This window comes from Homalodisca vitripennis, chromosome 3, assembly GCF_021130785.1.
Source record: "Homalodisca vitripennis isolate AUS2020 chromosome 3, UT_GWSS_2.1, whole genome shotgun sequence".
Classification (NCBI taxonomy): Eukaryota; Metazoa; Arthropoda; class Insecta; order Hemiptera; family Cicadellidae; genus Homalodisca; species Homalodisca vitripennis.
The window spans coordinates 67238913-67256458 of NC_060209.1; the positions used below are offsets into that span (position 1 = coordinate 67238913).

At 33.4% G+C, this 17546-nt stretch overlaps 1 protein-coding gene across 1 annotated transcript in view; it reads left to right on the forward strand.

The window, feature by feature from the left end:
* Window positions 1-17302, forward strand: part of LOC124357014 (ATP-binding cassette sub-family C member 3-like) — an 82643-nt gene extending 65341 nt beyond the window's left edge. Inside the window, exons 22-31 of the mRNA XM_046808385.1 lie at window positions 392-481; window positions 5120-5210; window positions 5663-5771; window positions 7525-7651; window positions 10608-10706; window positions 11530-11676; window positions 12276-12434; window positions 14210-14376; window positions 14540-14734; window positions 16830-17302. Coding sequence (XP_046664341.1) covers window positions 392-481; window positions 5120-5210; window positions 5663-5771; window positions 7525-7651; window positions 10608-10706; window positions 11530-11676; window positions 12276-12434; window positions 14210-14376; window positions 14540-14734; window positions 16830-16941 — 1296 coding nt within the window. The 3' untranslated portion in view covers window positions 16942-17302. The remainder of the gene's footprint in view (window positions 1-391; window positions 482-5119; window positions 5211-5662; window positions 5772-7524; window positions 7652-10607; window positions 10707-11529; window positions 11677-12275; window positions 12435-14209; window positions 14377-14539; window positions 14735-16829) is intronic.
* Window positions 17303-17546: the final 244 nt, after the last annotated feature.

Below are 17546 nucleotides of genomic sequence, written 5' to 3' on the forward strand. Positions count from 1 at the left end.
ACATTTATAATATTATTAGGAAGTAAGCAATAATCACCAGAGTTAAATGAACATATTCTGTTATTTCAACAGATTCTTTTGATAACCATAATGCTTATAATTGCTACAGGGACAATTATATTTGTGAGTCTAAAATACGACTACTCTAGTAAATCTTTAAAAGTATCACGATTCTGTACTCAACCCTGCTCCCTCACAGTGCCCACCTCTCCCTGAACCAATTTGAAGTCATATTTTGGGAGTTGTGAGAAAATCTGGAACTCACTGTATGATCTACATTTTTGTTATTATAGCTAAAAGTACCCTATTACTTTTTCCATTTGTCATCATTACATAAGTAAGTTAAAATGCACTGTCAATTTTAACATATTGCAATATTTGTGGTTTACAGGTGTTGGGGGTTCTTGTAGTCATCACATGGTCCACCCCTATATTTGTTGTGGTCATTTTTCCTGTCGGATTGATCTACTATTTTTTACAGGTGAAACAAATATATTTAAGCAAATTGGAATTAAACTGATTTTCTTTAGTAAACGCAAACAAGTTTCATAGCCTATCCGTATTTTAATAGGATTTTATTTTGATTGCATTTCCAAATGCATTTAGAACAGCTTCAGATAGAAATGTATTACAAACTTTGCAATAACTTAAGTGTGATACAACACAACTACAAACTACAAACAAGACATGAGTCATAGTAATCCTAAATATGCGATTGGAACAGGGTCAGATATGCCTCCACCATTCGTTATAGAATGTGTGAGTCACTCTGTGGCCATTGTTGGACCAATCAAGCATATATATAGATTCTTAAAATAATATTTGGTACTTCATTTCATTTAAATCTGGTTTGCTATTGTGTAACTAAAGTAGTACAAGGTCATGATGTGTAAATTAATATGCTTCAATGAGGTTGCAAGTAAACTTTCAAGTCTCAACTTAGTCTAAAGTTAGGCTATGTGTTCCTGTGCCACATGTTAAAATGTCATGTATGTACTCAATTTGTACACAAATTTATTTATTGAATGATTTTCTTATTGCCATCACGGTTACCTATAAGACCAATGTAAAACTGTTAACTAATACTCAGCCAAATTCCGTGGACGTGCACCATCATAAAATTCAATGTTGCATGTATATAAATGAAATTAAGTTTTTCCAGCCCCTCAAATAATACTCTACGCTGATGCTCAGCCAAAGAGCTAAGTCAACAAATAAAATTTTGAATAATTATAAATTTCAGAATGATAAACAAAATTTGTAAATAATTGGTCAAAGAGATTGTTAAAACAAATATAAAGATTAAAAGGAGTCAGGAATCTAAAGGTTACAAAAAGTAATGAATTATGAAATAAGTAATCATTACTAGATTTGAATTCAAAATTTTGTCATATAAATCCTACAACAGTATAAGACAATTAGTACCTATTAAAATTAGATGAAACTTCAAAAATTAGACAAAAAAAAATAAATATTAATAAACTAAACTATTAATTTTAATAAACTATACAGTTAAAGTGTAGAAACTAAATTGTTTCTGTATATGTAAACTGTCTTCAAACAACATTTTAGAATCAGAGCTAATTATAATATTACATTCTTCAACAAAATTATTAATGATCCTATACAAATTGACAGATAAAGTAGTGTTATTAAACTGCTTAAAAGTTATTAAACACAATCGTCTTGAAAAGGTGCAGCCAAAACAATCTGAGTGAATTAACCTGTTTATGGTCTTCTACAACCTTGGTGATCTAAAAAATTCTTCAAAATTTAAACTTGATCATCAAAAACTTAACTTGATGGAATACAACATGACAAAATATGTCATCTCTTCTAATGCCACACAAAACTCAAGATTTCCATTTAAAATCTTGCCTTTTTTAACTAAAGTTAATCGATTTTAAAATCTGAACTTTTTAATAAAGTTAATTGATATTGATATTGTCACTTTTTACTGATTTGTAGAAGAGCATAAATCACCTTAAAGATTATAACTGATTACAAATCCTGGTACCGTATTATATATTTGAATTTGCAATAGTTCTAAAAGTGTACAACTTACAAGCATACAAACATAGAAAACTAATCTAGCTAAGTAGGTAATTACTATGGTTGGTGTTTTGTTTATTAATTATCTTTTGAAGTATTGTTTTTTCTATTATATCAGAAGCCTTTGTATTCAATGCCTTTGCACATTTTAGTGAAATATAACATCTGTAGAATGGCTGAGGTTATGGATTTAGGCCCATTCAATCACCTACCATTTTATTGATTCAAATATTCTGTTCCAAATAACTGTACTAACCATAATTTGTAACAGCTACGGTATCTATTTTTGTGTGAAACAGCTGTTGGCTTAATCTAATGTCTAGATAGGTTTTTGAAATGGTTATTTATTGAAATTCTTGCAAAGTTTTTTTTTATTACAAGTTGTCGATCTTAATAGTCTGTACAAATCAGTAATGAAAACATCTTAATATAACAAATTAATATTTAAATATTGTGATAGTTGAGTATTTTTGTAACTAGAGGCTAAAATTACAATAAACTGTATTGAATAAGAATCACTCTAGTTTTACAGAAGGGTTGGTTTACAGACAATTATAATTAATAACTTTATAGAAAACATTCAGACAAAATCTTTTAGGGCTTTTTTTTTGGAACTTTAGGTTGTGCAACCCCTATGATAAATGCTCAGTAAGGGCTATTTCTGTATTTCTTCAACACATGTGATATCGATAATGTTTTGAAAAATATTAATTAGAAACATGGATTTTTAAAATTCAGTGCAACTTTATTGTGTTGTTTTAAAATGAAATGAAAAATGCCTTTATTAAAGGAGCGGAGTTAGTGCTATCAAGTCTTCTCTACCACTCGACCTCATATCGTATACAGGTTTTTCGTTTTCTGTTTATAAATTTAAAGATTTTGGCTATGTAAGACATATAATTTTGTGTTATATGGAGTGATGCACTCTAAAACCTACTTTAAATTATACACAAATCACCATGAAAGCAAAAAACAGATAAATAAAAACACGTTAAAATTATACAGTTGAAAGACTAAGTGGAAAAAAAGGTAAGCCATTTATGCAGCATTTAATATAACCTCGTACTTCAGTCCTTCTTTATTCACTGAGGAACTTTACAGCTATATATTTAACTATCCAATAAATAATATTAAGGTTCTATTAGGTAATAGTTAATTAAGATTACATTCATTTAGAGATCCAGGTTCAGGTTCTAGCAGAGCAATGACTTTTGTTTATATCTTGAAATAAAACGAAAAATGCCTTTTTAAATAGGTGGAGTTAGGGCTATCAAGCCCTCTCTACCACTCAATCTTATATCAAATACAGTTAATTACAATAATTGAATACAGAAACGTGTAAACTGTTAACATACTTGACTTATGCTTTATAATAAAATATAAACAAAATTACTTAATTCACATAAAATAACTCGTTAACTTAATAATATAATTCTTAATGAAAGATAAAGAAAAGAAGTTAATACTGTAAAAGAGAAAGTAAAAAAAAGCAATCTGACCTCACACTCACCGCAAGTATCAAGTTCATTCACATCGTTGGCAACAGTAATCTCATGCCAGGGCAGAGCAGCAGCATCAGCGAGAAGAGTAGCATGATCTTTGTCCCTATATTTTCAATAAGTGGTGAGTTTTGTTATAAATTTTGGAGTGTAGAGTTTATAGACACAAAAGATGAGATCATGCTTTGAAAGTTCAGGGGCAGGAAGTTGTCCATGGTGTGCCACATGGGCCGGGTCAGAGACAGCAATGACGTCCAGCCAAGTGTCAGATGTAGCGGTATGGTGGGTAGATTGAAGTGGCAGTAAAGTTAGGTTACTAGAAACACAACACTGCCACCCTTGACCCAGGTGCCACCCTCCTCAACACCTCCAGCTATTGTGAGGTTAGGTACTCCTGCACCGTTATACTCATGCCTTACAGCTTCTTCTTATTATTGTATATAACCTGCTGGTCTTGGTAACTGATTAGGCAAACGATAATAGGACGTTGCCTCTTCTTACCATCGGGCCCGGACTTGAGCTGACTGCTGACTCGGTGAGGCCTGCAAATAGCAGATGCTGGCAAGTCTACACAAAGCTTTACCTGGCAGAGTTCCACAAAAATGAGGTTGGTGTCCTCTCCCGTCTTCTCCTGTACTTCAAAGATGTGGAGGTTTTGTCATTGCTGGTGCTGCTCAAAGACGTCACAGAACCCCTGTAGTTGGCCATCTAGCTCCTCCAGCCTCCTAGAGGAGTTAGATGGCCTGGTCCCAACTGCTTCTGTACCCACTTAAATTCCACATGCGTTGTTACTACTTTTAATAAAATATGTAATAAATGGCCTTACCGATTGTTTTTGAGAATAAAGTTTTCCGAAAAATATTTGGACCAATATGTGATGAAGGGGTGTGGCGAATAAGAAAAAATAGAGAATTACGCAATGTATACCAAGATCCTGATATTGTGGCTTTGGTGAAGGCAAAGAGAATTAGCTGGCTAGGACATGTACATCGGAGACAGGAGGGCACAAGGTTAAAAGAGGTCTACCAGGCGGTACCGACAGGAAGGCGCCCTTTGGGTAGGCCAAAGATAAGATGATGCGATCAAGTGGTCGAAGATGTGACCCGGTGTGGAGGGTCTGTGGATCTGGCGGAAGACAGGGTGGCGTGGAAGAGGCTCATAGACGAGGCAAAGAATCGACTGAGATTTGTTATGCCCCGGCAGTAAGTAAGTAAGTATGTAATAAATGTCCCAGTGAAAGAGTGACAACATATACACTAGAGTGCACACGCATCTACTTACTATCTGTCATCCCCACTCTCTCTTGATTGGAAATTAAATTAGAGTATTAAATCACTAAATATTAGGCGATTATCATGTGGTTTTTCTTTACTAAACTTAATGATTTGTACTTTACAAATTTCCTTTTTAAAATTAATCCTGAGTGTTAAACATTTTCTGTGCCAGGGGAATGGCTTAATAGTATATCAGATTGTACTAACACCCGAGGGTCATTCAAAATAAACATTGGTTTGGAGCTGAAAGGTACTAAAATTAATTAATTTACCTTTTAATCTTTTTGTCTGCAGAAAGTATATGTTGCAACCTCTCGGCAACTGAAGAGAATTGAATCAGTTACACGCTCTCCTATATTCTCCCACTTCAGTGATAGTATCTCAGGTAGGCTTGGCTCTATTTTATATTTGTTGCATTTTTTAAAAATTTTCACCAAAGTTTAAAAATAGATTTATACTATTGGAACTCACTTAATAAATTTCAGAGGGACGATACTATACAAATTAATCAAGATACATTTCTTTCTTAACTACTCTTCTCAAACCTCTCTCCATCTGTGTAATGCACTGTTTGATATAAGAAGAACAAAATTGATGTAGTTTTGGTAACAGACTATTAGAAATTGTTTCTTTTAGTTTGATTATGAAAGTTTAAATGATAGTTGAATATTGAAGACTACTCTTCATTGGATTGATCAGTTGACAGTGAATTTCTCTATTAAGATACATCTTCCATTGGGATAGAATTGCAAATAGTTCAAGCTGTAGTTAAAGTAGGAAACATGTTTTGTTATATATGTGCTCTTAATTGTAAATTAAATAAAATTAATTTTGTAGGTGCCTCATCGATTAGAGCTTACGGTGTCGAGAAACGTTTTAGCAAAACTTTAGAGGATAGAATAGATGCTAATCAAGTGTGCCTTTATCCAAGCATGGTGTCTAATAGGTAATGTATCTCACCAATCTATATTGTAATTCACATTAGCTTATTACATTTGGTAAGTTTTATAAGTGTTTTGGTAGAGGGGGTGTCAAAAATGCATGGCATTATGAATGCTTGGCCTTACCATAACCAAGCGAACAAGTGTGGGGCTCTCTGACAGGTGTGTTTCTGAAGACATACCCACTAAAAAAACACCCCCTCCTCTAATTGGCCCATCCTAGAAATGGTGTTCCAAATACTGTGGGCTAGGCCTTTTGTTTGAGCCTTATTGAAGCTCTCATCTGGTTTTCTTTATTCCTATATTAGTTGTTCATGATCTAGAGTCACCTTTTTCGCTCTCAGGAGTTTCTCCATGTCTTTGGCCATCATATTCCAGCATTCTTGTCCTCGGAGAATGCATAACTCCAATGATAGTCCGTGGTATATAAGTATCAATAAATACAACACCCAATTCCACTGCACACACAAATACAGCTCAAGATGAAGAGAGAGGGTGGCTGTGAATGTGCTGCTTAGACGCTTTGGTTTGGCTCATATGTTGGGGTATGAAGACCCCGCCACTTCGCACCCTTGTGGGAAACATAGAGAGAGCTCAGTTATTGTGAAAAAAGTGGTTTTCAAGAAAATATTCGTCAACTTTGTCAGTCACAATGCTCGGATGTCCACTCTTCTCTTGATCATGAATGTTTGCTCTACCATTTTAAACTGAATGCACCACTTCGTCATGTGGAAACGTTCCTTACTTTTTGAATAGCACTCTTTTGTGTATATATATATATATATATATATATATATATATATATATATATATTATATACAATTTCAATAAACATTGAATCACAAAAAGTACTTGCTACGCCGGGACTCGAACCCGGATCTCTCACTTGCTGGGTGAATGTGCTACCATTACACCACAGAGCCCTCACTTTTTACGATTCAATTATTTTGTATTTGGCTGTTTCTTTCACATATGTGTTTAAATAACCAAACTAACATATGATCGGAAGACCGAATACCTGTCAACTGACTTATTTACCATTAAATTTGTATAAGTGGCAATATATGTATATATATGTATATATATATATATATATATATATATATATATATATATATATATATATATATATATATATATACACACACACACACACATCGGGTTACTGAAAAGTCTTGAAATGGTCTAATATCTTCTGTACTCGTAAACATTCAAACATAAAACTTTGTACAGTGACATATGGCTTAAAATTTAACTTTTTGATGCAATTAGTAGCTCTTCACCACCTAAGGAGGATGGCCCATTAGGAGTCAGTAGAAAATCTTAAATGTAAGCACAGGTCAATGTGCATAACATTTTATAGGTCTTAAATAGTACAGTATCACGCTGCAAATTAGATCTCAAATGGTTAATCCTAAACAAAATTTGTGGATACTGGGAAGTTTCAATACTGATGTTATGTGCAGAAGATATTACACAGTTTCAAGACTTTTCAGCACGTATATATAGCAACAGTACTTTCATTTTATTGTTTTTATTTCATGATAACAAATTCTTGTATACAGAATAGATTTTTCTTTAATTTTATGCATTTTTAATATTGTGTATATTCCTAAGCTTGTGCTTCCCCATAACTGTCTCATTGGGGAGTAATAAAATATCATGATTTAAAAAAATATTAATTTTTGCTGTATGTAACAATTTTCTGTTGGACAACTTTTTTTATTAGTCAGAATAATATTCTTCTTGGAATTTTAGGTGGCTCAGTATTCGTTTGGAGACAGTAGGCAACATTTTTATTTTCTTTGCAGCGTTATTTGCTGTGTTGGGAAGAGATGAGTTGGACTCTGGAATTGTTGGTCTTTCCATTAGTTATGCTCTTCAGGTTAGTAGTTAGCAGATAATAAAATATTAAAACTACCATACTGACATAAATAATATTTATTTATGTATTTTCAGACAGTTAAGTGAGAGTAGATGGTATGTAATAGTACTGAGTGTGGATGTTCAAGTGACTTTTTTACACCTCTCAATTTTTAATCACAAATTATTAGTTATGGAAACTCCACTGTGATCTGTCACCATTTGTACTTACTAACAAGTGTAAGGCTGCTTGGACTATTGTGAATCGGGAAACCGGCAGAGATAGACCATCACATCATGTGCAACCCGATGCTGAGGACTTCAGTAAGTACTGCATCAGTGTTGTGGACGAGATTCGACAGAGCCTCTCTCTTCCATCATCTTCTGCTGTCGATCTGCTGCAACGCAGTACCCCCCGGCAGCCCATTCCCGGCTCTTCAATTGGCATCCAGTGACTGGTGGTGAAGTGAGTCGTTTGGTTTCAGGGTTTAAATCCTCGGGAAGCTGTGTGACGTATATGGCATATCGTCAGTAATTGTGAAAGGTGTAATCGATGCAATAGCTCATCCACTGGCTAAATGTTATAAATGCTTGTCTACTGGAGGGAAGTTTCCCCGCTAAGTTAAAAATGTCTAAGGTAGTACCTATTTTAAGAAAGGTAACTACGGTGAAATAAAACAGCTACAGAGCGATCTCTCTGGTCCCCTGTTTTTCCAAAGTGTTCGAAAAAAGTCCCTTGAAAACTCAATTAACTTCTTTTTTCGAAATTAACAGTCTTTTCAGTAAGAGTCAGTTCGGATTTAGGTGTGGAAATGTCCACGATCGACGCGGTCGAGGGACTTGTGTCCCACATACTTTCCAAGTTTGAACTAGGTTTGCCTACAGGAGCCACATTATGATATTCTAGGGCGTTTGACTGCGTCGACCGGGGAATTTTGTTGAAGAAGTTGGGGAGTATTATGGAATAACTGGTATTGAAAATTCCCTTTTTAATTCCTATCTCAGTAATCGTTTTCAAACAGTATTCAGCAATAATACCTACTCTAATTATGCTGAGGTTTGTCATGGGGTACCACAGGGATCTGTTTCTGGGCCCACTTTTGTTTTTAGTCTTAGTTAATGATTTAGTTGTTAATGTCAATTTCAGATCGGTTATGTTTGCTGATGACGTTACTTTTTTTACAACTCAACCTTCATTAGGACTTAATTTTTTAATGATTTTAAAATTATTTTAAATCAAGCCGATAACTGGTATAAAGCCAATATGTTATTTATGAACACAGAGAAGACCCAACACTTGGTATTTACTCTTAATAGAGCAATTTTGAATGAAACGGACAATTGAGAGTGTAAAACTATTAGGAAATTTTTCCTAGATCCTACGCTGTCTTGGCACATACATGTGTGGTTTATGTTCATAAAAAAGTGAGCAGGGTGGTATATTTATTGCGAAAACTAAAACTTTATGTTTCCAAAGATACGCTAAGAATGGGTTTTACTTTGCACTGTTTCAGAGCATCATTAGTTATGGTCTGCTCTTGTGGGGCAATGCATCTGGTATTGATAAAATTTTATTGACTCAGAAAAAAGCCATGAGAGTTATAGCGGATGCTAATTTCAAAGATCATTGTAAGCCGATTTTTAAAAAGAAGCCATTTTGACAGTTTATAAATCTTTACATTTTTTACTGCTTGATCCATGTCAAAAATAATTTTCAAAACCTGACACTGAATAAGCACATGCATATTCACAATACCCGAGGGCGCTAACCTGATCAACAAACCTTTCACAAGACTTTCAAAAATTCAAACTTCATATGAGGCCGTTGGAATAGATCTATTCAATAAACTACCACTGAATGCTCAGAGTGTTTACATTCAATAAATTTAAAACTGTTATTTATAAGTGGCTGGTAGAGAGGCCGTTTTATGACTTATCAGAGTTTTATTCATCTGACATCAGTGAGATAGTTTTTTAGTGTATTGTCTGCTAAATAGTACACCTTTGTCTCACTAACATTATTGTATTAAATTAATGTAAAATCTATTGTGTCTTCTATAATGAGTGTTTAATTTAAATTGTTTAATTTTACTGTTAGTATAAGTTATTCTGACGTGATCTATTGCATGTATTGTCTAATAATGATCAATAAAAATCTTATCTTATCTTATCTTATCTTAGTAGTCATTGGTTTTTTTTTAGTGTGAAGAATCTGCAGTATTGAAATACATCATTAGTTTGAAAATTTTATAATAAAATTACAATGGCTTTCCGCATTATTATTTTTAGTTAAGAATGTTTTTATCAAGGAAGAAGAGTTGACGATGATAACTGAAGTGACAACATTTCATTAATCCGATGTATTGTTCCTGTGATTACTTAGTGGTTTAATGATGATGGATATTGAGTGATAGTTTATGAAGTAATGATCTTAACACCATATACTATATCATCAAGTGTTTCAATAGTGAGTACAAGATAGGTGCCAAGTTTATTGATATCCATAAGCAAGAACAGGTTTGGGCCTCACTTGTCTACCAAGGAGATCTTTTTATAAAATGAGGTAGGATCTTTTTGATAATACCTATTATTAGCCAGATCTTGAATCAAGCGCGTTATATTAATTGTTCCCAGTGCTTAAAATCATCTTGGCTGTCAACATTAAAAAAAAAAACTAAGATTTGTAAAATGAGGTGAATACATTTTTTTTTTAATGTTCTGACTGATTGGTATGAAAGCAGGATAGAAATACTGTTACCAAGATGTCAAAGATAAATTTGAAAATTATAAAATAATCATGCAAAAAATCAATAGATTCATATGTATGATTTTCAAAGGTGTTTACTATTCTTCTACTTTAGGAAAACCTACTTTTTGAATACTTCTTGTATGTTTATAAATTTTAAATAAGACAGATTCATTAACTGTAGCTACAAATATTTTAAAATGATGTTTGTAATCATTCTATAACTTTGCAGATCACTTCAATACTCAACTTTGCTGTGCGTATGGCTTCAGAGGTGGAGACAAACATTGTCTCAGTCGAGAGGATTAAAGAGTATGCTGAAGTTCCTCAGGTACTTTTTTTCATTATTTCAATATTCAGGTGTAATTTGAGATCTTCTTCTTCTATTGAGCGGCCTATTACTATGCACTTAAGCCTCAAGGGCCTTTTGTGCACCCCGGGAGCACACCATGAGGCCTACCAGTTTACGGTTTCAGCAGTTCCACAAATCTCCAAAAACAACCTATCAGGTCCTCCTGGGGAAATCCACCACCCTTATCCAAACTACCAAAGATGGCATACCGCTCCCTTGCTATTGCAGGACAATCAAAGAGCAGGTGTTCAGCAGTTTCCTCCTGCTTGGCACACATTCTACAGAGCGGATCCTCCCGATCACACTGATCTACTTAGTGAGAGAAGGTCAGTTGCCACCCTAGGGGAAGGCGACTGTGGAACCATTCTGCTGAATCTCAGACCCAAATACAGGCTCCACCTTCTCTTATATTCAGTGTGAACCCATTTTGAAATCGCCCTAAAGGATTCACACCTATAAATGCCACAAATGGTTGAGGTCCCATCATATTGGATGCTGTGCCTAGGTTGGCCAGAGTATCAGGTCTTTCGTTCCCAGTGATCCCCTCGTGATCAGGAACCCAACAAACAGTCACATTGTTGATTCTGGCTAGGGAAGAAACAACTTGATAACAATCCCTGATAAGTTTGGAATTGAAAACACAAGAGTCCAGCGCCATCTGTGCTGCCTGACTTATCTGTGAAAATGCTGATCGTCTCTACTCAAACCCTTTACTGCTTTTTTAAGGAAAGAAATAGAGATTTATATTTGTACTTGTAAGGTTTTCACATCAAGACATTGTGTATATGCTTTGTTGTTATAGGAAGCAGCTTGGGAGACCCAGGTGAAACCTAATCCTGAGTGGCCAAGCAAAGGCACTGTTTCATTCAAAAACTATCAAGTAAGATATCGGGAAGGACTGGAATTGGTGCTTAAAGGTGTGACCTTCACTGTTCATGGTGGAGAAAAGGTAGGACTCCATTGCTCCTTAAATCTTCGTGAAAGTTCAGGATTAGTTTGAATTATATTATAGTAACATTTGTTATACTTTATAAATGTTGTTTCTTTCAAATAACTAAAGTGTTTAAAAACTGGACAACTTTTCAATATCAAAAGTAAATTGTTTAGATTAAAAAATCTCAGCTCATTTCATATGGTATTGCATTTGGTGACAAACTTAAGTTTTAAGGACAATTTGAAGTTAATTTCTCTGACACTTAAAAGAAATATTTACAACCTCTTTAAAACCATTCATATGCATTAACAATGTAATTTGTTTACTACCAGAGCTTAAATGAACTGAAAATTCAGTTCTATACACTAGACACTGCTCCACTTCTTGAGCAGGGTGTTAATATCTCAATTCCTTGTGCTATTCAGTGTAAATTCTAACAGATAATTATTTATAACAAAAAATGTATTTGCCCTTCATAGTTTATTTAAATCTATTACTTTTATTACTAATTAAATCTGATCAACTTTTAATTATTAGGTTTATTATCATTGTATGAATTTTAGTAATATTTGTATTAATAAAAAAGTAGAAGAATTGACAAATTAGTTTTCCAGATTGGTATAGTTGGTCGCACTGGAGCTGGCAAGTCTTCTCTCACCCTCTGCCTGTTCCGTATACTGGAAGCTGCTGGGGGACATATTTACATTGATGGTCAGGACATCTCCGAGATTGGACTAGGAGATCTTAGGTCTAGGCTTACCATCATTCCTCAGGTGGGATTAGAAGTATCAGGTGATAGGTAACTGTATAAAATACCTACTGTGCAAAGAGTCACTAGTTCGGTCCTGGCAATGGACTAACAATTCATGTATTATATTATAGTTCATTACTCAAGCATTCAAAATAGGTAAAGTTTCAGAAAAGTGTATAAAAGTACAAAATAAACTTGTTTATATTTTGTTACAATATATTACACTGTACTAAGTTAATTTGATTAAAATTTGTCAAAAACAAAAAATAATCAAAACCATAATTAGGTAGATACAATCATTTTAAATAAGATCAAAAATAATGTATGCCTCTGTTTATATCAAAACAAGTTTAATCTTATAGTAGTTGCTCATGTTTGTATCCACACCAAGATCTAAATTATACATGATCAATAATTCCTTAAATAATATGTTTTTAATAATTAAGAGCCTAAAATTTTAATGGTTTATAATAATGACATGAGTGTAAACATTGTCATAAAAGAACTTTTGTAAATGTGAATAAACAAGTATTTATTTTAGTATTAAAACTAGTAACTTGAAACTAGAGTATTTTTTTAGAAACTAAATATTTATTTATGTTTACAAAATAAACTTAATCTACTTAATCTACTTAATCTATATCTATATCTAAGTTATATTAAGTTAGATACTTAATACTTACTGTGTAATTTAATGTATATAGTGAAATACTCTCTATTTAACTATATAGATTTCTCCAATCAGTGTTTCTATTGTTCAAAACATGTTTTATATTTATATTCAATAATAGCAGTTTCTCTGTAATTTTTTCTTGATTTCATCAATTCTATCATATCCTTTCGAGATGTGCATGTAAGAAATAATCACACAGTCTTAGGTCAATAAGGTGCGTGAGGAAGCAGAATCATGCCATTTTCCCAAAAAATAGCAGATTGCGGAGTGTCCGTTGTCGTGATAGAAAAATAAGTCTCTGCTAGTAACTAACACTGTTGCAAACACACACTGTGGCTGTGGTAGACACACACTGTGGCTGTGGTAGACACACACTGATACAATCCTGGCTGTCGTAAAGTAGGTACATGAATTGTGTCACAGTGAAGGTGTTAACAACATATAGTATAGCTAGAGATATAGTTTAAAACATTGACAGCGGTAGATGCTCAATAATACTATTCCAACTGTCCTAAAGTTGATACATGTATCTTGTCACAGTGAAGGTGTTAACTGTTTTATAATTAATACAGACCACTTGTCCGGTCTACGCACAGGCTACTAATGCCTATGTAGACCCATTTCCTTAGAGCAACCTTTCACTCAGGCAGATAAGATAGTAATTTATTATAAGAAACTCTTTAGTTACTTTTATTTTTTCCTTTAGTATAATAATAATAACTGTCATGTGTATCATTTCTGTTTCTGTATATATTGTAAATTCTTGTTGGAAATAAACAAATTCATTCATTCAATAGTCACGTTCTCGAAATTCCTCAATATTTTTTGGCAGTAAATGGTGATGTAGAACGAGTTTTGTCATTGACAGGTTACCATTTTTTAAACCAAATTTTACAACTGCGTCTTGCCCTAAGAGAACAATTCTTCCCACACATCCGCAGAAACATTGACTTTGAGACTTAAATTCTTATTTGTGTTGTTTTACAATGGTAAATTCATTTTTGAACTAAGATACTCTGGATATGCTTAACATATTCAATTTAAAAAAATGCATTAATTTTGAAAGAGATTACTTTGAATCCTATTAGGTCACAAGTCTAATGATGAATGAAATTTTGTCACAGGACCCGGTTTTATTTTCTGGAACTCTTCGCCAAAATCTAGATCCATTTGAGATGTACAGTGATTCTGATCTGTGGCAAGCCCTAAAGCTCGCTCATATTGGAGAGTTCACAGAAACCCTACATGACGGCCTCTTCCACCTTATTGCTGAAGGTGGGGATAACTTAAGGTATGTCGTTTATCATTTACTACTTGCTGGAGTAAAGTCCGCTACAACTATCTTATTGAAAACAAATAATTTTTCATAACTTATTTGTACCTGTAGTCTATTGTTATCATATAACCTGTAGTCGATAAAATATTTATATTATTAAAGAAAAATTGTTACACAGTGTTGGTCAGAGACAGCTGATATGTCTGGCTCGAGCACTGCTGAGGAAGACTCAGGTGTTGATCTTGGATGAGGCAACAGCCGCCATTGACTTGGAGACTGATGACTTGATACAGCAGACAATACGCAGAGAGTTTAGAAATTGTACAGTTCTCACAATAGCGCACAGGCTCAACACCATCATGGACTCTGACAGGTGAGTATCTGCTTTGCCTTGTCAGTAGTTTTTTTTTTAAGGAGAAGACGATCCCCTTTTATACCTTATTCTGCCCGTCCTCATAGGCCACTGGCCTGTGCGAGATCTTATCAAGCAGAATAAAGGGGAGAGTCATACAGTACAAGGTCGATGGTACTGATAAAAAGTGCAAGGGTCACAGACAGGATTTGTACCTGCGCTATCTCTAACTCAGACTCAAAGTCAAACATCTTAGACCGCTCGGCCATCAGCACTCCCGATGTATTGATACCACAGACAATACACAGTACATGTACAGTGCTCACAGGTTTAACACTATCATGAACTCTGACAGGTACATAGGCGGACCATGACCAAAATGTGGGGGAGAAGCGGGGTATGCAAAGTATTCTAATATTGTGACATTAAAAGAGCAAGGTTTTTCTTGTAAAAATATGTCCAGATGCAACCTCACATATTTTATTAAAATGCCAACTAATCTATAATAAATAATCACAAAAATTAAACCTACTCCACTAGTTAAAAAATTAGATTTAAATAAGTATTAAGGCTGTTCATCAAGAAACAAACTACAGTACATAATAGAGGTATTGATTTTGATTAAACATTATTTGTGGTTAATAGGTATAAAGGATCAGGAAAGAAATGTTTCAAACTAAATAAAAATAATATTTGATTCATATAAAAATCTTAATACTCTAATAAAATGAGTTAATATATATATATATATATATATATATATATATATATATACCGTATATATATTATAATTTTAAAATTTCCTTGGTTAAAAGAGGGATCACTTTGAATGTGACCTCTTTGTGCCAATGTTTGTTTCCCTAAAAACAAAATATTTTCAATTATAAACTTTACTTAGTACTTTATAGTTTAGTTCTGTTTATCTTGTCATTTATTTGTATAAGTTGATGATAACTGGTCTGCAACACTTTGATCAACCTGCCTGTATTCTGACAAATATTGTGTTGATTTTAAATGCATATCATATTTCTCATGCTTTCTCAACTTTTCTGGGGAATTTTTTCCAGTTCAAAGGTTCCTTTTTTTTGTAAATGATTTTTTTCCCCAAGACTATTTAACAATTACCTACTTAACATTACCGTACTTTTTAAATGTTTAAATCGTAACGGGAATTTTTATTTTCTTAAAAAATATTTATTTATTCATCTAATGTTGCCACCTTCAAAATAGTTCTCATTAGATATTATGGACTTCTGCCAGGGCTTCTTCCAACCCTCGAAACACTTCTTAAACTCGATCTTCGAGATAGCCATTAGCTTTTTCAGATATGCACTTTTTTTGTAAAAGCCATATCTGTATAATATAAGAGGCTGGGGCATCGTTACTAAAATATTTTTGGAAAAATATTTATGAACAAGCAACGAAGTGTGAGTAGGTGCCTTGTCATGGTGCAAAAGCCATGAATTGTTTTGCCAAAAATCCGGATGTTTTTTCAGATTACTTCGCACAAATGTTGAACTTGAACTAACACAGATAGTACTATTGACCTATTGACCTTGTAGCAAGAATTCATGATGCACTATGTTACTAAAATCGAAGAACACAGTGAGCATAACATTCGTGTTCTGCTGCAGTAGTTCAGTCTTTTTCAGTCATGCCTCCAGTAGTTGATGAGTAGTTGATCCAGAATGCCTCCACTGGGACTCAAATATTGCCATTGTTATATGTTTATATGTTCGGTATTCTCATTGTTTTATCAGATGGAAAATTTAGTGCACTATGATATTTTAGACATGATCACAAAGCATGTAGAGGAACTGAGTTTTCTACACATAACGTAGTGGGTAGAGTTGATTCAATGTAATTGATAAGTTTTTTAGCTCAGATTTTAGATGCTGCACGAAGTGGAAGGTGAATAGTTATTTTTTCTGATTTGTTATTTGTAACAATTTTTTATTACCATGATGAATAGAAATTATTATTCATAATCAAAGATACAAAACAGCCTGATAATTTAAAAATAAGAGGAAAAACATTATCTTTAATTCCAGAGTTAATATAAGAGCGTGTAGAAAGATAGATGTGATGTAAAGTTTGTTTACCTATGTTTTCCCAGAGTTGTTGTTCTTGATAAGGGAATCATCAAAGAATTTGATTCGCCAGCAAAACTTCTGAAGAGTGACAGTTCAACCTTCTATAGCATGGCAAAGGATGCTGGGCTTGTATAACAAGCAGATTTAGTAATATTCACATGTTATGTGATGGTTTTAGCCATTTTGTTCCTTACACCTGTACCAATATTTTTGTAGATTTTGGATGAAACTCTTTAAAGTCATTGTCTTGTCTTAGGTCTTAGGTACAAAATAGATATAGTTAAATTATTTTGCATTTTATTATTGTATTTAAGATAAGAAAGAATGAACAGCAATAGAACTTCACAATTAATTGATCTGAAAGTTTTGAACTTTGTGCCTTATTTGATGTGATATTTACATTTCTTTAAAAGTCTGTTTATATCTTGTTATTCATTTGTGTGTACTTACATTTTTATGTGTGCATATAATTTTGTTATTAAACAATACCATTTTATCTATGTCTTTGCTTTTTACCTGTGATAGATTTATATACCATACCTTGCTGCTGATCACACAGGGTATTCAGAACTCTTGTCAGATAGGGAAATGCTCCTATGGTTATAACTCTTTTTTATTTATAGTTTGATTTTTAAGTTTTTTATATTTAGTCTCTATATATGAATGGTGTTTTATTAAAAATATTTTTCTTTAACATGTTCACAACAACAGTATATTTTTGGACTTTTTTACTTGGCGTT